Genomic DNA, 17,500 nt, shown 5'->3' with positions numbered 1-17,500 from the left:
CAAAAGGAAGGAGTGTCAAGCCAACCCTGACCACCTTCCATCTGGAAACCGATGTCCTCACTGCGGGAGAACATGCAGATCAAGAATAGGTCTCTTCAGCCACCTACAGATCCATCCCCAAGATAGCGAAGACGAAGGACCACCATCCTCGAACTACGAGGGATTGCGTAAGTAAGTAAGTAAGCTTAAGTGGCATTGACCGACCGTCTGTGCAGGGTTCCCTACTTCGCACTTTAACAACACAACCGTTCAATGTGAAGGCTTCCTGCCAAATGGAATTGTAGAGTCTACTGAATGAGCCAGTACCTGCCGCATACCAGGACTGCCATCTGTTGATGAGTTACGAAGGTGGAGGTATTACTTTTCATTCAACCCTCGTAGATTGACCTTAGGGTTACCATAAGATGGAAACAATTGGAAAGGACATAAATCATTTCCAAACAATGGGTAAAATAAAAAATCTGTCCCTTTCCATCAATCTGGGTGTATTTTCTGTTTATCACAAAGAGACAGATTCCTTTACTAGATTTGGAAACTTTTAGGGTGGAGGGGGAGGAAAGATAATAGGAAATCTATGCACATTCAGATATCCACATCAGCTCCTATGAACTAGTGCATCTTGAAGTGTGAATATAAAAAAATTAAAAGTAAACTTCCGCCATATGTCACCTGCCCATCTTGTGGATTTCTAAAATCTGCTACAAACAGTGTCAAGATGCGGGGGGAACATTGATGGAGACTGATAGCTCCATGTTAGGACTTGCTCTCCGGTCGCGCAATTTTTTGCTCCACGTATTTGTCCCAGATTATGAGGCTGCCAAGAAGTGCCCTGAGTGAAAAGGAAAGGTGGCCTGGATTCAATCTTCACTTTGCCATGAAAATCCACTGGAGGACTTTGGGCAGGTCACACTCTCTCAGCCTCAGAAGGGGGCAAAGGCAAATTCACCCTGAACACATCTTGCCAAGAGGATTCTGTAACGGATTGACCTTAGTGTTGGCATAAGTTGGGGACAACCTGAAAGGATGCAAGTCATTTCCAGAAACTGGAAAGAAGGGGAAACAAAATCTGGTCCTTTTCCATCAGTCGGGGCATTCCCTCCCTTTCTTTATTAAAAATATCTGGAAACTTTTAGGGCGACTGGAAGATGGTGAAGGTGCCTTTGAATCCAATCCTCTGTTTTTGTCTTTGCAGATGTAACATCAGACGTCGAACCAGAAACAGGTGAGTTACCATCCTCTGAACTCTATGGAATCCAACTTTGTGGGGCCTCATTTGGATTTGTTCAGTCCTTTGCTGATCTGTTTTGCTGAGATATCAAAACAGGGTGCAAATAACAGGGCTGTGGCGCAGCTGGCTAGTAACCAGCTGCAATAAATCACTACTGACCGAGAGGTCATGAGTTCGAAGCCCGGATCGGGTTAAGCCCCCGACCATTAAATAGCCCGGCTTGCTGTTGACCTATGCAGCCCCGAAAGACAGTTGCATCTGTCAATTAGGGAAATTTAGGTAATGCGGGAGGCTAATTTAACTAATTTACAACATCATAAAACTGCCAGCAAAACATGAGGAATGGAATGAGGAAGTACAGCCACTACTGGACAGTGAAGCAACAGCTCCCCCTGTGGCCGGAATTGTGAAGCTGGAAAAAATGTTAAATGCCTCTGTGTCTGTCTATATATGTTGTTTGTCTGTTGGCATTGAATGTTTGCCATTTATGTGTTCATTGTAATCCGCCCTGAGTCCCCTTCGGGGTGAGAAGGGCGGAATATAAATACTGTAAATAAATAAATAATACTACATTGCCTCCCACATTTCATAGAAAACAAGGCATGGATGGCTCAGAAACACCAGAGTGTGGTTGAGATGACAAATGGGATGAATGAGGAAGAACACAAAAGCTGGGAGAAGCATCTTGTTTGGGTTGTTATATGTCTTTCGGGCTGTGTGGCCATGTTCCAGAAGTATTCCCTCCTGACGTTTCACCCACATCTATGGCAGGCATCCTCAGAGGTTTATCCATGCCTCTGCCTGCCATAGATGTGGGCGAAATGTCAGGAGAGAATACTTCTGGAACATGGCCACACAGCCCGAAAGACACACAACAACCCTGTGATCCCGGGCATGAAAGCCTTCGATAACATATTGAACATCTTGTTTGGCCTGAGCCTACTAGGAAGGGCAAGATTGAGCCCCGTTTCCTTCCCTTCCTGCTGTGTTAATTGAATATAAACAGCTTTTGTGCTTTGAACTCAGCTTGCAACAACTAAAGGGAGAAAGTGGGGGAAGAAGAAAGAAACCGGGACAGTTTAAAAGAAGTTAAGAAAGTGGGGCAGCAAAGCATTCATTCAGACGGTCCCTGCTAAGTCAGGATGGTTGGAGGAGATCCTATAAGTTCCCCGTAATTGGCCCCGCTCAGCTTTCTGGCCTGTTGCAGTTTCCAAATAATTTCCAAGGAAAGCCCTGCATTAATATAGTCCAAATGGGGTGAAATCAAGGTATGTGTCTTGTGTTTTAAACAATATAAAAAGTAATAAATCTAAAAGCATATTAAATAAGAGAGAAGAAAAAGGCTGAATTAGTTAAAACCTTGTATAGGTGCTGGAGTGATGCAACCACCAAAGACGCAGGGAGATGTTTACTTTTACTTTAAAGGGTAGCGTAACTTGGCTTAGAATGTATGTAACAGAGGCTTGGATGTTGAAAACCAGTAACAAGTTTATTCAGGTACATAAGCTTAGCAGTTTCAATGTTACTTCTCACTTAGAGGTACTCTTCTTCAACAGTTACAATGATAACATGTGATGAAACAACTCTCAAAAGGATTATTTCTTCCCTTGAGCAGTTTAAACTTTTTTCCTTCCAACCGATGTTCTTAATTTAACTGATCACTACAGATCCAACTGGGATTTCTTTCCCTTTATTACCCAGACTCCACTGCTAACTCAAATGTCACTTGGCCTATTTAAAACGACTCAAACTAGAGATCCGAACTTCCCTGGTTCTCACTACCTTAGAACCAGTCTTCTCTGTGATTCCCTGATCACAGACTGACTCTCTTTTCAAAATCTGCTCTCTCTTACCAAACGGCAGTTGGCTCAGCCTACGTTTCTATGGCAACTTGCCTCAGAATGCTGAGCTGGCTACCATCCCCCACGCACTGGTAACTCTAATACTTACCCATTCCAAACATATACCTATAATTCAACATAACAACTGTAAACCAAAATTCACACTTCACCACAGGTGCCCTTCAAACAATAACGAGATTAAGCCCAAACAGCTTTGATAAAAAGCCATGTTTTAATTTGGTGCCAAAAATATACCAGATTTGAGAGCGGCCGGACATCCAAGGGAAGCGTATCCCATAAATGGGGTGCCACAACAGAGAAGGTCCACAGGCATTTATATCTGCTCTGGTGTGGCTCTATGCTCAACTTCCAGTGGACATTGGCCATAGAGTTATGCTGAAGAATCTGGGAAAAAATTAGCAATTATTAGCATTTGCCCACTTTCACAGGGGCCTGTGCCCTTCACCCCAGCGAATGTAGAGTATTGACTGTATTGCTGGGTGAAGATATCCAGAGGAAAAAAGCATCCCCTCCTCAGTATTTTGATTTGACAGCCTCATTCAATCCTCTGTTGCCCCAATTTCTCCGCTGCTTCTAAAATGTCCCAGTTTCCTCCTTCCTCTACCTTTCCCTGAGTTCAAAGTGCCAAACTAGTCAGTCCACACTCTGATGTTACCTGAGCCCTGTATAGGTGTGTCCTGGTTTCCAGGTGTAAAACATTGGGATGTTGTGAGAAAAGAGAGAGACCAGTCCCTTTCCACCTCTTTCTGTAACTGATTCTCTCCTGTTTCTCTCCTTTGCAGAAAGGAAGCAGTCTGAGGCCCAGGAAGCTCGGGAAGCGGTAAGAGCCATCGAATCCCTTCATTGGAATAGGGCCCTTGCGTTAGTATACGTAACCAATTAAGTGTCCCATATGCAGCTCCTGGACCCCACTTTTGCTCTCCTGTCCCATTCCTTTAACACTTCCCTCAAATTAAAACTTCAGCATGATTTGAAGGTAGTTTTCATCCTCAAACTACAAAAAGTCCCAAATGCATGCAAACACATGAAACACTCCTTCTTCACCCATTGCTGCATTTTTGTCTCAATCCTACTCCAAATGGCACCAGGAAGGAATACAGCACCCCATCCGGATGTATCCGTTTGGAGAGGGGCTTGTGGACTGGGCTCTTTATCCTAATAACTGCTTCTTTCATGAATGGTGTTTGAATTGTGATTTGCGATCAAGCCGAGTTTGACTTATGGTGATTCTGTCAATGAGACGCCTCCAAAAGACTAATATTCGCGGCTTGTCTCTGGTTCAACGGACTCAGGATAAGTCTCTCTGCCTGGGATGCATCCATCCTCCTTTCCTGTTGCCTCTTCAGGATGCTCCCAAGTGTCCCAATCTGACAGGCACAGGTCCAGTGAGTCCTCTCTCATCCTTCTCAGATTCCGGGGCCCCAAAGAGCCCAGAAATACGAGGGTTGAATGAAAAGTGATGCCTCCACCTTCGTAACTCCAAAACAGATGGCAGCACTGGTCTGCGGCAGGTCCTGGCTTGTTCAGTAGACTCTCCTCTACAGTTCCATTTGGCGGGAAGCCTTAGCATTGAACGGTTGTGTTGTTAAAGTGAGAAGTATGGAACCCTGCACAGACGGTCAGTCAATGTGACTTAAGCAACATGCAGTCATTGAATTCTTGACAGCAGAAAGGAGAAAGGTGTCACCTTCATTCGCGTAATGCGAGAAGAATTCCTGGCAAATTTCAAGTCTGCGCTTTCATTTTAGGCGTCAGCATCCTGGGTACCCGTCGTACACAGATCTTCCGATAGCCAAGCAAAGCAATAATGTGACCCACACGTTCTTGTGAAATGCCGATTTATGCTTGAAATTTCTCTCTGATACGATGATTGTCCTGAATCAATCTGTCAACCTTTTGCTTGTGAAACTCAGTGGTTGCTGTCACAGGGTGTCCAGCTCTTTGTTTGTCACGCAGGTCAGATGTTCCCGCCTCAACATCTTTAAACTTACTCGCCCAACGACGCACAGGACTCACATCAACACAATCGCCATAAGCAATTTGCATTCTCTGATTAATCTCCTTTGGGGTGACACCTTCTGCAGTCAAGAATTCAATAACTGCACGTTGCTTAAGTCGCATGGACCGACCGTCTGCGCAGGGTTCCATACTTCACACTTAAACAACACAACCGTTCAATGCTAAGGCTTCCCCATCTGCGCAGAGTTCCATACTTTCCACTTAAACAACACAACCGTTCAATGCTAAGGCTTCCCCATCTGCGCAGAGTTCCATACTTTCCACTTAAACAACACAACTGTTCAATGCTAAGGCTTTCCCGTCTGCGCAGAGTTCCATACTTTCCACTTAAACAACACAACTGTTCAATGCTAAGGCTTTCCCGTCTGCGCAGAGTTCCATACTTTCCACTTAAACAACACAACCGTTCAATGCTAAGGCTTCCCGCCAGATGGAACTGCCAGCTGTTGAGGAGTTACGAAGGCGGAGGCATTACTTTTCATTCAACCCTCGTACATGTAGAGCTTGCTGACTGATTTGATGTGTTAGGGACTTATAACCATCCTGAAGAAAGCCAAAAGTCAGAAGGCAAGCCCACCCCGGAGTTTTAGGCTGAGGCTGCATTGTTTTTGTGGGAATATTTGGTCTCTTGTCTAGCAGAGAGCGCAGCATAGCCACCAGTGCTACATGGGAGGTTCTGATGGGAAAACAAGAGGAAATATACATGATTATACTCTGGTGAAATTTAAAAAGGAAAAAAAACTCTTATGTTTTCTGTCGCAGGAATCAACAGGAAAGGTGTTATATGATACCAGTGACTGATCATCATCGAAACAAGCAGGCAATTGTTGCAGGTAATAATTCCTTTTGTATCAAAGAGTAGGCAGTCTCTCCATTTTGGCAGAACTCCTCCCTTCTTTAGCCCCAAATCGCTTCTCTTTTTCCAGGATGAGTCCTCTTCTGCTCCGGATGGATATTTCTCCGCCAGGCTTCTCAAATTCTGCCTTCTTGCCTTCCATTGCTTTTCACTGGCTTTGTATTGAATTAAAATGAACATGTTTGTTCCATCTCTCTTTCTTACTGTGGGCTTATTATTGTTATTATTTCCAGCTGTTTGAGATGGATTTGAGCCTCTAAAATAGTTGATTATATGGTGGGAGGGGGTTGTGAAAAGCAATAATCAGAAATTTTACATAAAAATCTGACTTTGAAAGAGTTAAAAGAAATACAGACCATCTTGGGGATAAAATTAGGCAAGAAGAAGTTGAAATATTTAGGGGTTTATATGTCAGGGCGATTTGCTAGGCACACACGCAGCAGAAGTTGCTGACGAGAAAACACTAGATAAATAATGACATTGGAGTCTTCAGTTCTCTATCAAAAGTTTTACTCACGAACGGAATGCACAGTTCTCATGCAGGCACAGACGGGAAGGAAAATAAGAAAATAAGATAGGAAGCAGAGGGCAATTTATCCCAGACTCTGCTGTCTGATGCAATCCAAGTTTGCAGGCACTTAACCCTTTACATACTGACATAGTAAACAGTATACAGTGCATGATGCAATCTCCAGCACACATTGCACCACCATGACTCAATTACATTTAAACAAATCTATATACAATCATTCCTACTTTAACATTATATTCCCCAAAATTTAAACAATATTATTCAATCAAATTATAACCACTTATGGAAAAAGGTAAACAATCAAATCCGCAACTGGCATAACCGGAACTGGGATATGTCAAGAAAAATTACGATAGTCAAATTTTTTATTCCTGTTCCAAGTCTTTCCATATCATATCCCCAGCAAAATAATCAAGAAATGGGATAATTCAATACAAACTTGGATAGCAGAAAATTAAAATAGAATTGCCAATTAAGTATTTTACTCCCCAGAAGGAAATGGAGGATGTGGGCACCTGATCTACAAGACTATTTTGAGGCCTGACAATTAACAAGATTGTTAGAATTAGATTTTGATGATTCAAGATAGGCCAGAATTGAAAAAAACAATAAACGGATGAGATCATTGCTTGTGTTTAAAAGGATGGGTGGACAATAAAACTTTAAAAGAAATCAAAGGGGAAGCAATGATCTCATCCACGGAGTGCTGGAAAAAGATGGCAAGTTAAATTACCAATAAATAAAGTAGATATACTCCCAATAGGGTTTTTAGACAATGAAAAGGAACAGATATTTGGCAAAGTGATAACAAATTTAAAACAAAACAGAATGAAATTGATAAGAGACCTTCTAAACCCAGATGTGGTTGGATTGTAACAAAAGATTATGGGTTGGAAGAAAAAAGATGGTCCAGAAACAGATTTTGACCAAATTCTAAAGTGGACATTCAAAAAGGAGAAAGGCCTGATGGGTTTTATATACAAGAAGTTAATTGAAAAACAATATAAATTGAAGCAAACATTTGCCAAGATATGGAAAGAGGACCTGAATAGCAATGAGTCAGACACTGAATACTGGATCAATTCAATTTTTTTAAAAAAATCCACTATATGCTCAGGCCTATAAAGTAATTGTCTTGTTATGTCATTTTTGTTTATTGTTGGAATGTTTTAAATTGCTATTAAATTTTATACATGTTATGCTATGTTATGTTGTTCGGGCTTGTCCCTGTGTAATCCGCACCGAGTCCCTTCGGGGAGATGGGGCGGGGTATAAGAATAAAGTTTATTATTATTATTTATTTATTACTATTGTATAAGGACTAGCTGTGCCCGGCCACGCGTTGCTGTGGCAAAGTGGTGGTGGTATTGGTTAAAAATTGTTGGGTAATTTTTATTTGACGTTATTTGCATTTTTTTATTGTAAGTTATATTTTTATTTATTATTTTCTTGTATTATTTTTAGTTATTTTCTGTTATTATAGTATTTTATTGTATTAATTTTTAGTGTTTTTTATTATTTTTTATTGGGTTGCGAGGAGACCAAGTTGGAGGAGCTTAGCCTTCTAACTGGCAGCAATTGGATAAAAGCAATTATTCCTCTCTCTCTAATTAGGACTTTATTTTTCTTTTCTTTTTGTTGTATCAACCTAGAGGTGTGGATGATGGGTTGTGTTGTCAAATTTCAAGGTTGGGGGGCCTGTAGTTTTGTTGTTTTGTGGGTCGCCGTGATTCCATCACTCTTTTATATATATAGATTAGAGAAACACAAAGGAAAATACTAAATGGTATAGAACCCCAATTCTATTAGCTCACATAACTAATTCAATCACAAAATTGTGTTGGCACACATGTGGAGAAATTGGCTCCTATATGCATATGTGGTAGGAATGTGACAAAAGTACAAAAATTTTATAACAAGCTAAAGAAGGAAATGGAAGAATTAATAGGACACAAAATGGTATTGAATAATAAAGAATTCTTCACCCAGAAACTAGACAAGGACACAAACATTAAGGATTGGGGGGAAATTATGAAATACACAATAGTTGGCATGCAAGCAACTGTGGCCTTGGGTTGGAAAGAGCAAAGAAAGTAGAAAGTTAAAAAATGGTACGGATACCTAGCTGACTTTATGTTCCAGGGTTACATCCTTGAAACGAGAACCAAATATACATCAAGCTGAATCAAGAAGAACTGGGATCTGAAATGGAGAAGATTGATAAAGTCAAAGAAAAATACAGTGGAGTCTCACTTATCCAACATAAACGGACCGGCGGAACGTTGGATAAGCGAATATGTTGGATAATAAGGACACATTAAGAAAAAGCCTATTAAACATCAAAATAGGTTATGATTTTACAAATTAAGCACCAAAACATGTTATACAACAAATTTGACAGAAAAAGTAGTTCATTACACATTAATGCTATGTTGTAATTACTGTATTTATGAATTTAGCACCAAAATATCACAATGCATTGAAAACATTGACTACAAAAATGCGTTGGATAATCCAGAATGTTGGATAAGTGAGACTCTACTGTATAAAGAACTAAACCATTCTCTTTTTACGATGTATCAATTGAAATGATACCTGAACAAAGGAAAGTACTGTTCCCAGAGGGTGGGGAAGGCGAGGAGAGGCAAAATACTGATAAACACAAGTGGGAGATAAAGGTGAAGGTAGTGAAGAAACCATGTTGGCTCATTTCTGCAACGCTGGGAGTATACACAACTAAATTCTCAAAACAACAAATCAACCCCCCCCCCTCCCCAAACAACCAAATGAGGGGTCCCCAAACTAAGGCCAGATGCGGCCCTCCAAGGTCATTGACCTGGCCCCCGCCCTCAGTTTTAGACTTAGGCTCACCCAAAGTCAGAAATGACTTGAAGGCACACAACAACAATCCTAAGTAACCTGACTATCTCATTGGCCAGAAGCAGGCCCACACTTCCCCTTGAAATCCTGATAGGTTTATGTTGGTTACAATTGTTTTCATTTTTAAATATTGTATTGTTCTTTCATTGTTGTTTTGCACTACAAATAAGACATGTGCAGTGTGCATATGGGGGGCCTTGGTGGCACAGTGTGTTAAAGCACTGAGCTGCTGAACTTGCGGACCAAAAGGTCCCAGCTTCAAATCCGGGGAGCGGAATGAGCGCCCGCTGTTAGCCCCAGCTCCTGCCAACCTAGCAGTTCGAAAATATTCAAATGTGAGTAGATCAATAGGTACCGCTCCGGCGGGAAGGTAACAGCGCTCCATGCAGTCATGCCGGCCACATGACCTGAAGATGTCTATGGACAATGCTGGCTCTTCGGCTTAGAAATGGAGATGAGCCCCAACCCCCAGAGTGTGAGTAGATCAATAGGTACCGCTCCGGCGGGAAGGTAACGGCGCTCCATGCAGTCAGGCCCGTGGCCACATGACCTTGGAGGTGTCTATGGACAACGCTGGCTCTTCGGCTTAGAAATGGAGATGAGCCCCAACCCCCAGAGTGTGAGTAGATCAATAGGTACCGCTCCGGCGGGAAGGTAACGGCGCTCCATGCAGTCATGCCGGCCACATGACCTGAAGATGTCTATGGACAACGCTGGCTCTTCGGCTTAGAAATGGAGATGAGCCCCAACCCTCAGAGCCGGTCACGACTGGACTTAACGTCAGGGGAAACCTTTACCTAGTGTGCATAGGAATTTATGCTTATTTATTTTCAAATGATAATTTAGCCCCTCAACAGTCTTGAGGGACCATGAACCGGCCCTCCACTTAAAAAGTTTGAGGACCCCTGAACTAAATACCATAAACAATACCACAGATGTTTTGTCGAAGGCTTTCATGGCCCAGATCACAGGTTTGTTGTATGTTTTCCGGGCTGTATGGCCATGTTCCAATATTTAAAAAAACTCCAAAATCAGAACAGTAAATAAGGAGCAGAAGAATTCCAGACAGGAATCAATCAGGGGCAGCTAACAACTCTGAACAAAGGATTCCCCGAGGCCAGGATGCAAGGCTGGGAAGGCAATTTAATGCTAATCAAGAAGATTAATTACAACATTCACACTGGCCTCCAACAGAGTTCTTCGCCCCACCCAGGAACTTCTAAAGGTAAAGGTTTCCCCTGATGTTAAGTCCAGTCATGTCTTGACTCTGGGGGTTGGTGCTCATCTCCATTTCTAAACCGAAGAGCCGGTGTTGTCCGTAGACACCTCCAAGGTCATGTGGCTGGCATGACTGCATGGAATGCTGTTACCTTCCCACCGGAGCGGTACCTATTGATCTACTCACATTTCCATGTTTTCCAACTGCTAAGTTGGCAGGAACTTCTACAGATATATTAACCTTCCTTGCTTAGTTTCTCCATACCTCACAACCTCTGAGGATGCCTGCCATAGAGGTAGGTGAAACATCAGGAAAGAATACTTCTAGAACATGGCCATACAGCCTGGAAAACATACAACTCCCAATACCCCAGATCTTGTTGAGAGTGTGTCTTCAAGGGTGCATTTATATCAGGCATGAGCCAACTTTGGCCCTCCAGGTGTTTTGGTCTTCAACTCCGGCTGTTAGGGATTGTGGGAGTTGAAGTCCAAAACACCTGGAGGGGCCAAGTTATCCCATGCCTGGTCCAGACTGTAGAATGAATGCAATTCAATCCCACTTTCAAACCACCATGGCTCAGTGCTGTGGGATCTTCTAAGCAAAAATGCTTAACAGGATTGTGGCTCAAGAAAGCCACAAATGGATGAATGGTCAGCAATAAGCAGGTTCTCATTTCATTTTTGATGGCTGTCATTTGTAAATATTGATGCGGAACGGAGTATCCATGGGAATATGGATTGTTTATTTTTAAAAGGGATAAAATAAGAGCTCGGGCTGTGGCGCAGGCTGGAGAGCAGCTGCAATGAATCACTGCAATGAATCACTCTGACCAGGAGGTCATGAGTTCGAGGCCCGCTCGGAGCCTATGTTTGTCTGTCTTTGTTCTATGTTAAAAAAGGCATTGAATGTTTGCCTATATGTGTAATGTGATCCGCCCTGAGACCCCTTCGGGGTGAGAAGGGCGGAATATAAATGCTGTTAATAAATAAATAAATAAATAAATAAATAAATAACCAACAAACAGACAATGCAACTCAATTTTATTGAAGAATCTTTAGCTTTTTAAAAAAAGACTCCAATCCACATATATAAAAAGTCAATGCATATATGTATGTATGTATGTTTGTCCATTTGTATCACAAAAGTTTCTCTGTGGCTTGATGGATCAGAATCAGACTTGGCACAAAATATCCTCCATTCTCAAACTTAAGACATAATTGATGGGTTTGGATTAAAATAACGACTCCTTTCAGGCCCGGAGCAAAAGAATCGGAACAAAACTGATTGGCCGTGGCTAGGTGAAGTGGCCCTCTGTGATGTCACGGGAAAAGAAAGGAAGTGAAGCCGGGTGATATGTATGTGTATGTGGGAAAGGAAGGGAGAAGGAAGGAAGAGGGGAGGAAAAAGGAGGAAAGAAATGAATGGGGTGGAAGGCATAAGGGAAGGGAAAGGAAGGAAGAAAAAGAAAGGAAGAGAAAGGCAGGAAGGAGTATGAGGAGGAAGCAAGGGAAGAAGGAAAAGGAAAAAAGGGAAATGGAGGAAGGAAAGGAAGAGACAAAGAGAGTTGCCACAGCATTGCAATTGAGATACTGTGAGGGAGACCTTCTCAGAGCTGGAGAAGAGAGAAAGTGTTGGATGTCCCAACGACATCCAGGTCATCCCAGTTATACGAGGGCTATCCAGAAAGTTCATTACGTTTTGGAATTAAAAATAAACAAAGTATAGGAGAAAACATTTACCATATTCAGTTGAAAGCCAGACCCAAATACTAGTTCTCACCATAGTCCCCACTGAAATCTAGGTAGTTATCATAGCGATAAAAGTGTTTGAAAAGCCCTCCCCCCCCCCATAGTGGGGACTATGGTGAGAACTAGTATTTGGGTCTGGCTTTCAACTGAATATGGTAAATGTTTTCTCCTATACTTTGTTTATTTTTAATTCCAAAACGTAATGAACTTTCTGGATAGCCCTCGTATATGTCAGTTGTATCTACATTTCCCTTTGGATTGGGCGCACATTTCAAAATCTTCCTGGCATCACTCCTTGGGACCGGTCGATTGCTGATGGAAATTCCTCTGATGCTTTTTGAGATTTTTCACACCGCAGAACCCCTTTCCGCAGTTATTTATCAGGCATTTAAAAGGTTTCTCCTTTGCGTGGATTCGTTGGTGCTCCTTCCATTCTGAGCTGCGGCTGAAACTCTTCCCGCAGCCTAAGCATTTGTAGGGCTTCTCTCCTGCGTGGTGCGTTCTTTGGTGTGCCTTTAAATGTGAATCCTGGACGAAGCTTTCCCCACAGTCGGAGCATTTATAGGGCTTCTCTCCTGTGTGCTTTCTTTGGTGTGCCTTTAAATGCGAATCCTGGACGAAGCTTTCCCCACAGTCAGAGCATTTGTAGGGTTTCTCTCCTGCGTGGTGCGTTCTTTGGTGTGCCTTTAAATGTGAATCCTGGATGAAGCTCTCCCCACAGTCGGAGCATTTATAGGGCTTCTCTCCTGTGTGCTTTCTTTGGTGTGCCTTTAAATGTGAATCCTGGACGAAGCTTTCTCCAGAATCGGAGCATTTATAGGGTTTCTCTCCTCTATGCGTTCTTTGGTGTGCCTTTAAATGCGAATCCTGGACGAAGCTTTCCCCACAGTCGGAGCATTTATAGGGTTTCTCTCCTGTATGCGTTCTTTGGTGTGCCTTTAAATGCGAATCCTGGACGAAGCTTTCCCCACAATCGGAGCATTTGTAGGGTTTCTCTCCTGTGTGCTTTCTTTGGTGTGCCTTTAAATGCGAATCCTGGACGAAGCTTTCCCCACAGTCGGAGCATTTGTAGGGTTTCTCTCCTGTGTGCTTTCTTTGGTGTGCCTTTAAATGCGAATCCTGGACGAAGCTTTCCCCACAATCGGAGCATTTGTAGGGTTTCTCTCCTGCATGGTGGGTTCTTTGGTGTGCCTTTAAATGTGAATCCTGGACGAAGCTTTCCCCACAGTCGGAGCATTTATAGGGCTTCTCTCCTGTGTGCTTTCTTTGGTGTGCCTTTAAATGCGAATCCTGGACGAAGCTTTCCCCACAGTCGGAGCATTTATAGGGCTTCTCTCCTGTGTGCTTTCTTTGGTGTGCCTTTAAATGTGAATCCTGGACGAAGCTTTCTCCACAATCAGAGCATTTATAGGGTTTCTCCGCCGCGTGGATGGCCCGATGCGCCTTAAGGTGAAAAATCCAGGCAAAGCTCTTCCCGCAGTCGGGGCATTTATAAGGTTTCTCGCGTGTGTGATTCCTTTGGTGGGATGTAGATTGTTCCCTGGAAGCGAAGGTCTTGGGGCACTCGGGACAGCCATAGCGCTTCTCCGCGGCATGTGCCTTTAAACTGGATTGAAGATTTGCGAGATGAGAGACGTTCTTCCCATTCTGCAGGCCTTCACGGGTTTTCTCGCTCATGGGAGTGCTTCTTCCAAGCTCAGAAGGCCTCTCGCTTGTGTGGATCCTCGGGTGTGCTTCAAGAAGCGTCCTGCTTTTGAACCGCTTCCCGGACTCTGTGCCTTTGTAAGTTTTCTCACCCAAAAACATATTCTGAAAAGCGAAAAGGCTGAAAAGCTGGCTACGGCTTTCTCTGCGCTCAGCGTTCATATTTCTATACATCCTTTGATGCGCTTGAAGCGTTTTGACGTCACCAAAGGCTTTCTTGCACTCCAAGCACTGGCAGGGCTTTTTCTCGTGCTTCCTCTGATGTTGGACGAGTCTCTCGCGCTTCTCGAAAGCATTTCCGCAAATTTTACATTTATAGGGACATTCGCTCGTAGGAAGTACTTGGTCCGAGCTGCGAGTCAATTGCTTTGGATCCTCTTCCCCTCCGATATGAGTTTTCTCGTGTTTCGTAAGATCCGCCGGATGGACGAAGCATTTCCCACATTCAGAGCAAACCAAGAGGAGATCCGCGTCGTCATCCGTACACCTTTCAGATTCGTCATGAGAGCCTCCTCCTATTGAAGGCTCGAGCAAATTATTTTCGACAACACGCCACTTGTTTCCATGTGTTTGCTGTGCTTCATCGGGTTGGCTTTTCAGGCCTTCATTCTTTTTATCGCTTTCCATCCCGTCATCTGAAGGAATCAAAGAAGATTATTTGGTCCTGAATTATCTGTATAATAATCATCATCATCATTTCAATCCCCGAAAATAAGACAGTGTGTTATATTAATTTTTGCTCCCAAAGATGATCTAGGTCTTATTTTCAGGGGATGTCTTATTTTTCCATGAAGAAGAATTCACATTTATTGTTGAACAAAAAAATGAACATTTATTATATACTGTACAGTAGTTGTCATCACAAACCAGCATAACCAGACAAACTGTGAATCCTATCGAGAATTTCTTGTTACTACCATTATTTCCATGTACAACACTTTATGGTACGTACATTTACCGATCCTGCATGCTCTGGTGTTCGGTTTGTTGGGCATGCTTCCAAACAAAAACTTTGCTAGGTCTTACTTTTGGGGGAGGCCTTATATTTAGCAATTCAGCAAAACCTCTACTAGGTCTTATTTTTTGGGGATGTCTTATTTTAGGGGAAACAGGGTATTATTAGTAATAATAATAATACAGTAGAGTCTCACTTATCCAAGACCTGCTTATCCAAGGTTCTGGATTATCCAAGGCATTTTTGTAGTCAGTGTTTTCAATATATCATGCAATTTTGGTGCTAAATTCGTAAATACAGTAATTACAACATAACATTACAGCGTATTGAACTACTTTTTCTGTCAAATGTGTTGTATAACATGATGTTTTGGTGCTTCATTTGTAAAATCATAACCTAATTTGATGTTTAATAGGCTTTTCCTTAATCCCTCCTTATTATCCAAGATATTCGCTTATCCATGGTTCTGTTGGCCCATTTAGCTTGGATAAGTGAGACTCTACAGTACTTTATTTTTCTGTCCCACCTCCATTTCCCCAAAAGGACTCAGGGCGGCTAACATGGGAACAAATCCAAAGAACAAAACATGAACAAGATTAAAAGCATATACAGTAGAGTCTCACTTATCCAACATTCGCTTATCCAACGTTCTGGATTATCCAATGCGGTCGGCCTCCTGCTCCAATCCATAGCTGTTTCTCTAGGCAGCAAGGATTGAACTTTCTATGGATTTAAATTCTGAAAATCTTGCTACTGTGAGTTCATTTTTTGCAATTCTATCTTTATTTGTAGTCAATTTGTTAGTAGCCAATGTTTTCAATATGTTTTGGTGCTAAATTCATAAAATACAGTAATTACTACCGTATATACTCGAGTATAAGCCGACCCGAATATAAGCCGAGGCACCTAATTTTATCACAAGAAAACTGGGAAAACATTGACTCAAGTATAAGCCGAGAGTGGTAAATTTCAGAAATAAAAACCGATACCAATAAAATTACATTAATCGAGGCATCAGTAGGTTAAATGTTTTTGAATATTTACATAAAGCTCAAATTTAAGATAAGACTGTCCAACTCTGATTAAATCATAATTCTCATCTTCTTCAATGTAAATGTCCTTATGTATCCTTTTAATAATTAGAATAAAATAACAAATGTAATAACAATAATATCAGAGTGAAATAATAAATGTATTAATAATAATAAAAATAGAGTAAAATAAATGTAATACTAACAATAATAATAGAGAAAAATAATAAATGTAATAATACCAATAAAAATAGAGAAAAATATTAAATGTACCATATATATTCAAGTATAAGCCAACCAGGACCCTCACTCGAGTATAAGCCGAGAGGGGGCTTTTTCAGTTCTAAAAAAGGGCTGAAAAACTAGGCTTATACTTGAGTATATACAGTATATTACGTTACCATGTTTTGGACTGCTTTTTCTGTCGATTTGTTGTAAAACATGATGTTTTTGGTGCTTAATTTGTAAAATCATAATGTAATTTGATGTTTAATAGGCTTTTCCTTAATCCCTCCTTATTATCCAACATTTTCGCTTATCCAAAGTTCTGCCGGCCAGTTTATGTTGGATAAGTGAGACTCTACTGTATAAACAACATCAGGAAACAGATAAAATAAAACAGATTAAAAACTCAATAATACAGTATAACACAATAATAGTAAAATACAATGGTAAAATGATATAAGGCAGACACCACCACTACCACTACCACTACTAGTAGTAACAATAATGATTAGTAGTATTATTTATATCCCGCTTCCTCTCTTCCAAAGGAAACTCAAAGAGTGGTTGTTTGAGAGTTAGACTAAGGTCACATATAAAGTAAATAAAATAAAATGTGTGATTAAGATTTCTTTAAGGAGTAAAGAGTAAACCAATTTGATTTGAACATTGGATTTTGATTTGGGTTCGAATCTCTGCTCAGCCACGGAAACCCATTGGGTGGCCATGGGCAAGTCACACTTATTATTGTGTTAATAATAATAATAATAATAATAGTAATACACATCTGCCAAGAGTATGCATAACCTCCTACCTATCTCGTTTTCTTCTCCATCTGAGCCAATATCTGCAGATTGCTCGTCTTCATTGGAGACATCAGTCCCCGGGGCTTCCTTTTCTGTAATGAAAACACAACGGTCATGACCACTGACTCCTTAATCGTCTTGTCGGTCTCCCATCCAAGTACCAACCCGGGCTGACCCTGCTTAGCTTCCAAGATCAGGTGGGACCTGCTGCCTTGAAGGTGCCTTCTATTATGATAAGGAGGAAGAGGATGATGATGATGATAATGAATTCCTGACCCACCTCTCCCCAAGGCACAAGGTGAAAAATAGCATCAGAGTTAATATACAATGGATGAAAGGATAAAGCCATTTAACACACACAGATTAAACACGTATACATAAGGCCCTTCCTCTCAGATGGTATTCATGGGTGGCCTCCCATCCAGATAACAACCAGGA

The 17,500-nt window shown here is 41.7% G+C and overlaps 2 protein-coding genes across 5 annotated transcripts in view; one reads left to right on the top strand and one right to left on the bottom strand.

Moving 5' to 3' along the window:
- LOC100555175 (major histocompatibility complex class I-related gene protein) overlaps positions 1 to 7,701 on the top strand; it is a 33,934-nt gene extending 26,233 nt beyond the window's left edge. For all 4 annotated transcript variants that reach the window (XM_062973210.1, XM_062973211.1, XM_062973212.1 and 1 more), the window contains exons 11-14: positions 1,193 to 1,222; positions 3,873 to 3,910; positions 5,872 to 5,942; positions 6,036 to 7,701. In XM_062973210.1, coding sequence (XP_062829280.1) covers positions 1,193 to 1,222; positions 3,873 to 3,910; positions 5,872 to 5,910 — 107 coding nt within the window. In that variant the 3' untranslated portion in view covers positions 5,911 to 5,942; positions 6,036 to 7,701. The remainder of the gene's footprint in view (positions 1 to 1,192; positions 1,223 to 3,872; positions 3,911 to 5,871; positions 5,943 to 6,035) is intronic.
- Positions 7,702 to 11,619: 3,918 nt separating this feature from the next.
- LOC100554980 (zinc finger protein 420) overlaps positions 11,620 to 17,500 on the bottom strand; it is a 32,728-nt gene continuing 26,847 nt past the window's right edge. Inside the window, exons 6-7 of the mRNA XM_062973194.1 lie at positions 17,071 to 17,154; positions 11,620 to 14,683 (exon numbers count right to left, since the gene is read on the bottom strand). Coding sequence (XP_062829264.1) covers positions 12,633 to 14,683; positions 17,071 to 17,154 — 2,135 coding nt within the window. The 3' untranslated portion in view covers positions 11,620 to 12,632. The remainder of the gene's footprint in view (positions 14,684 to 17,070; positions 17,155 to 17,500) is intronic.

This window comes from Anolis carolinensis, chromosome 2 (assembly GCF_035594765.1).
Source record: "Anolis carolinensis isolate JA03-04 chromosome 2, rAnoCar3.1.pri, whole genome shotgun sequence".
NCBI classification, from domain to species: Eukaryota; Metazoa; Chordata; class Lepidosauria; order Squamata; family Dactyloidae; genus Anolis; species Anolis carolinensis.
This window is presented reverse-complemented; position numbering and strand designations above follow the sequence as displayed.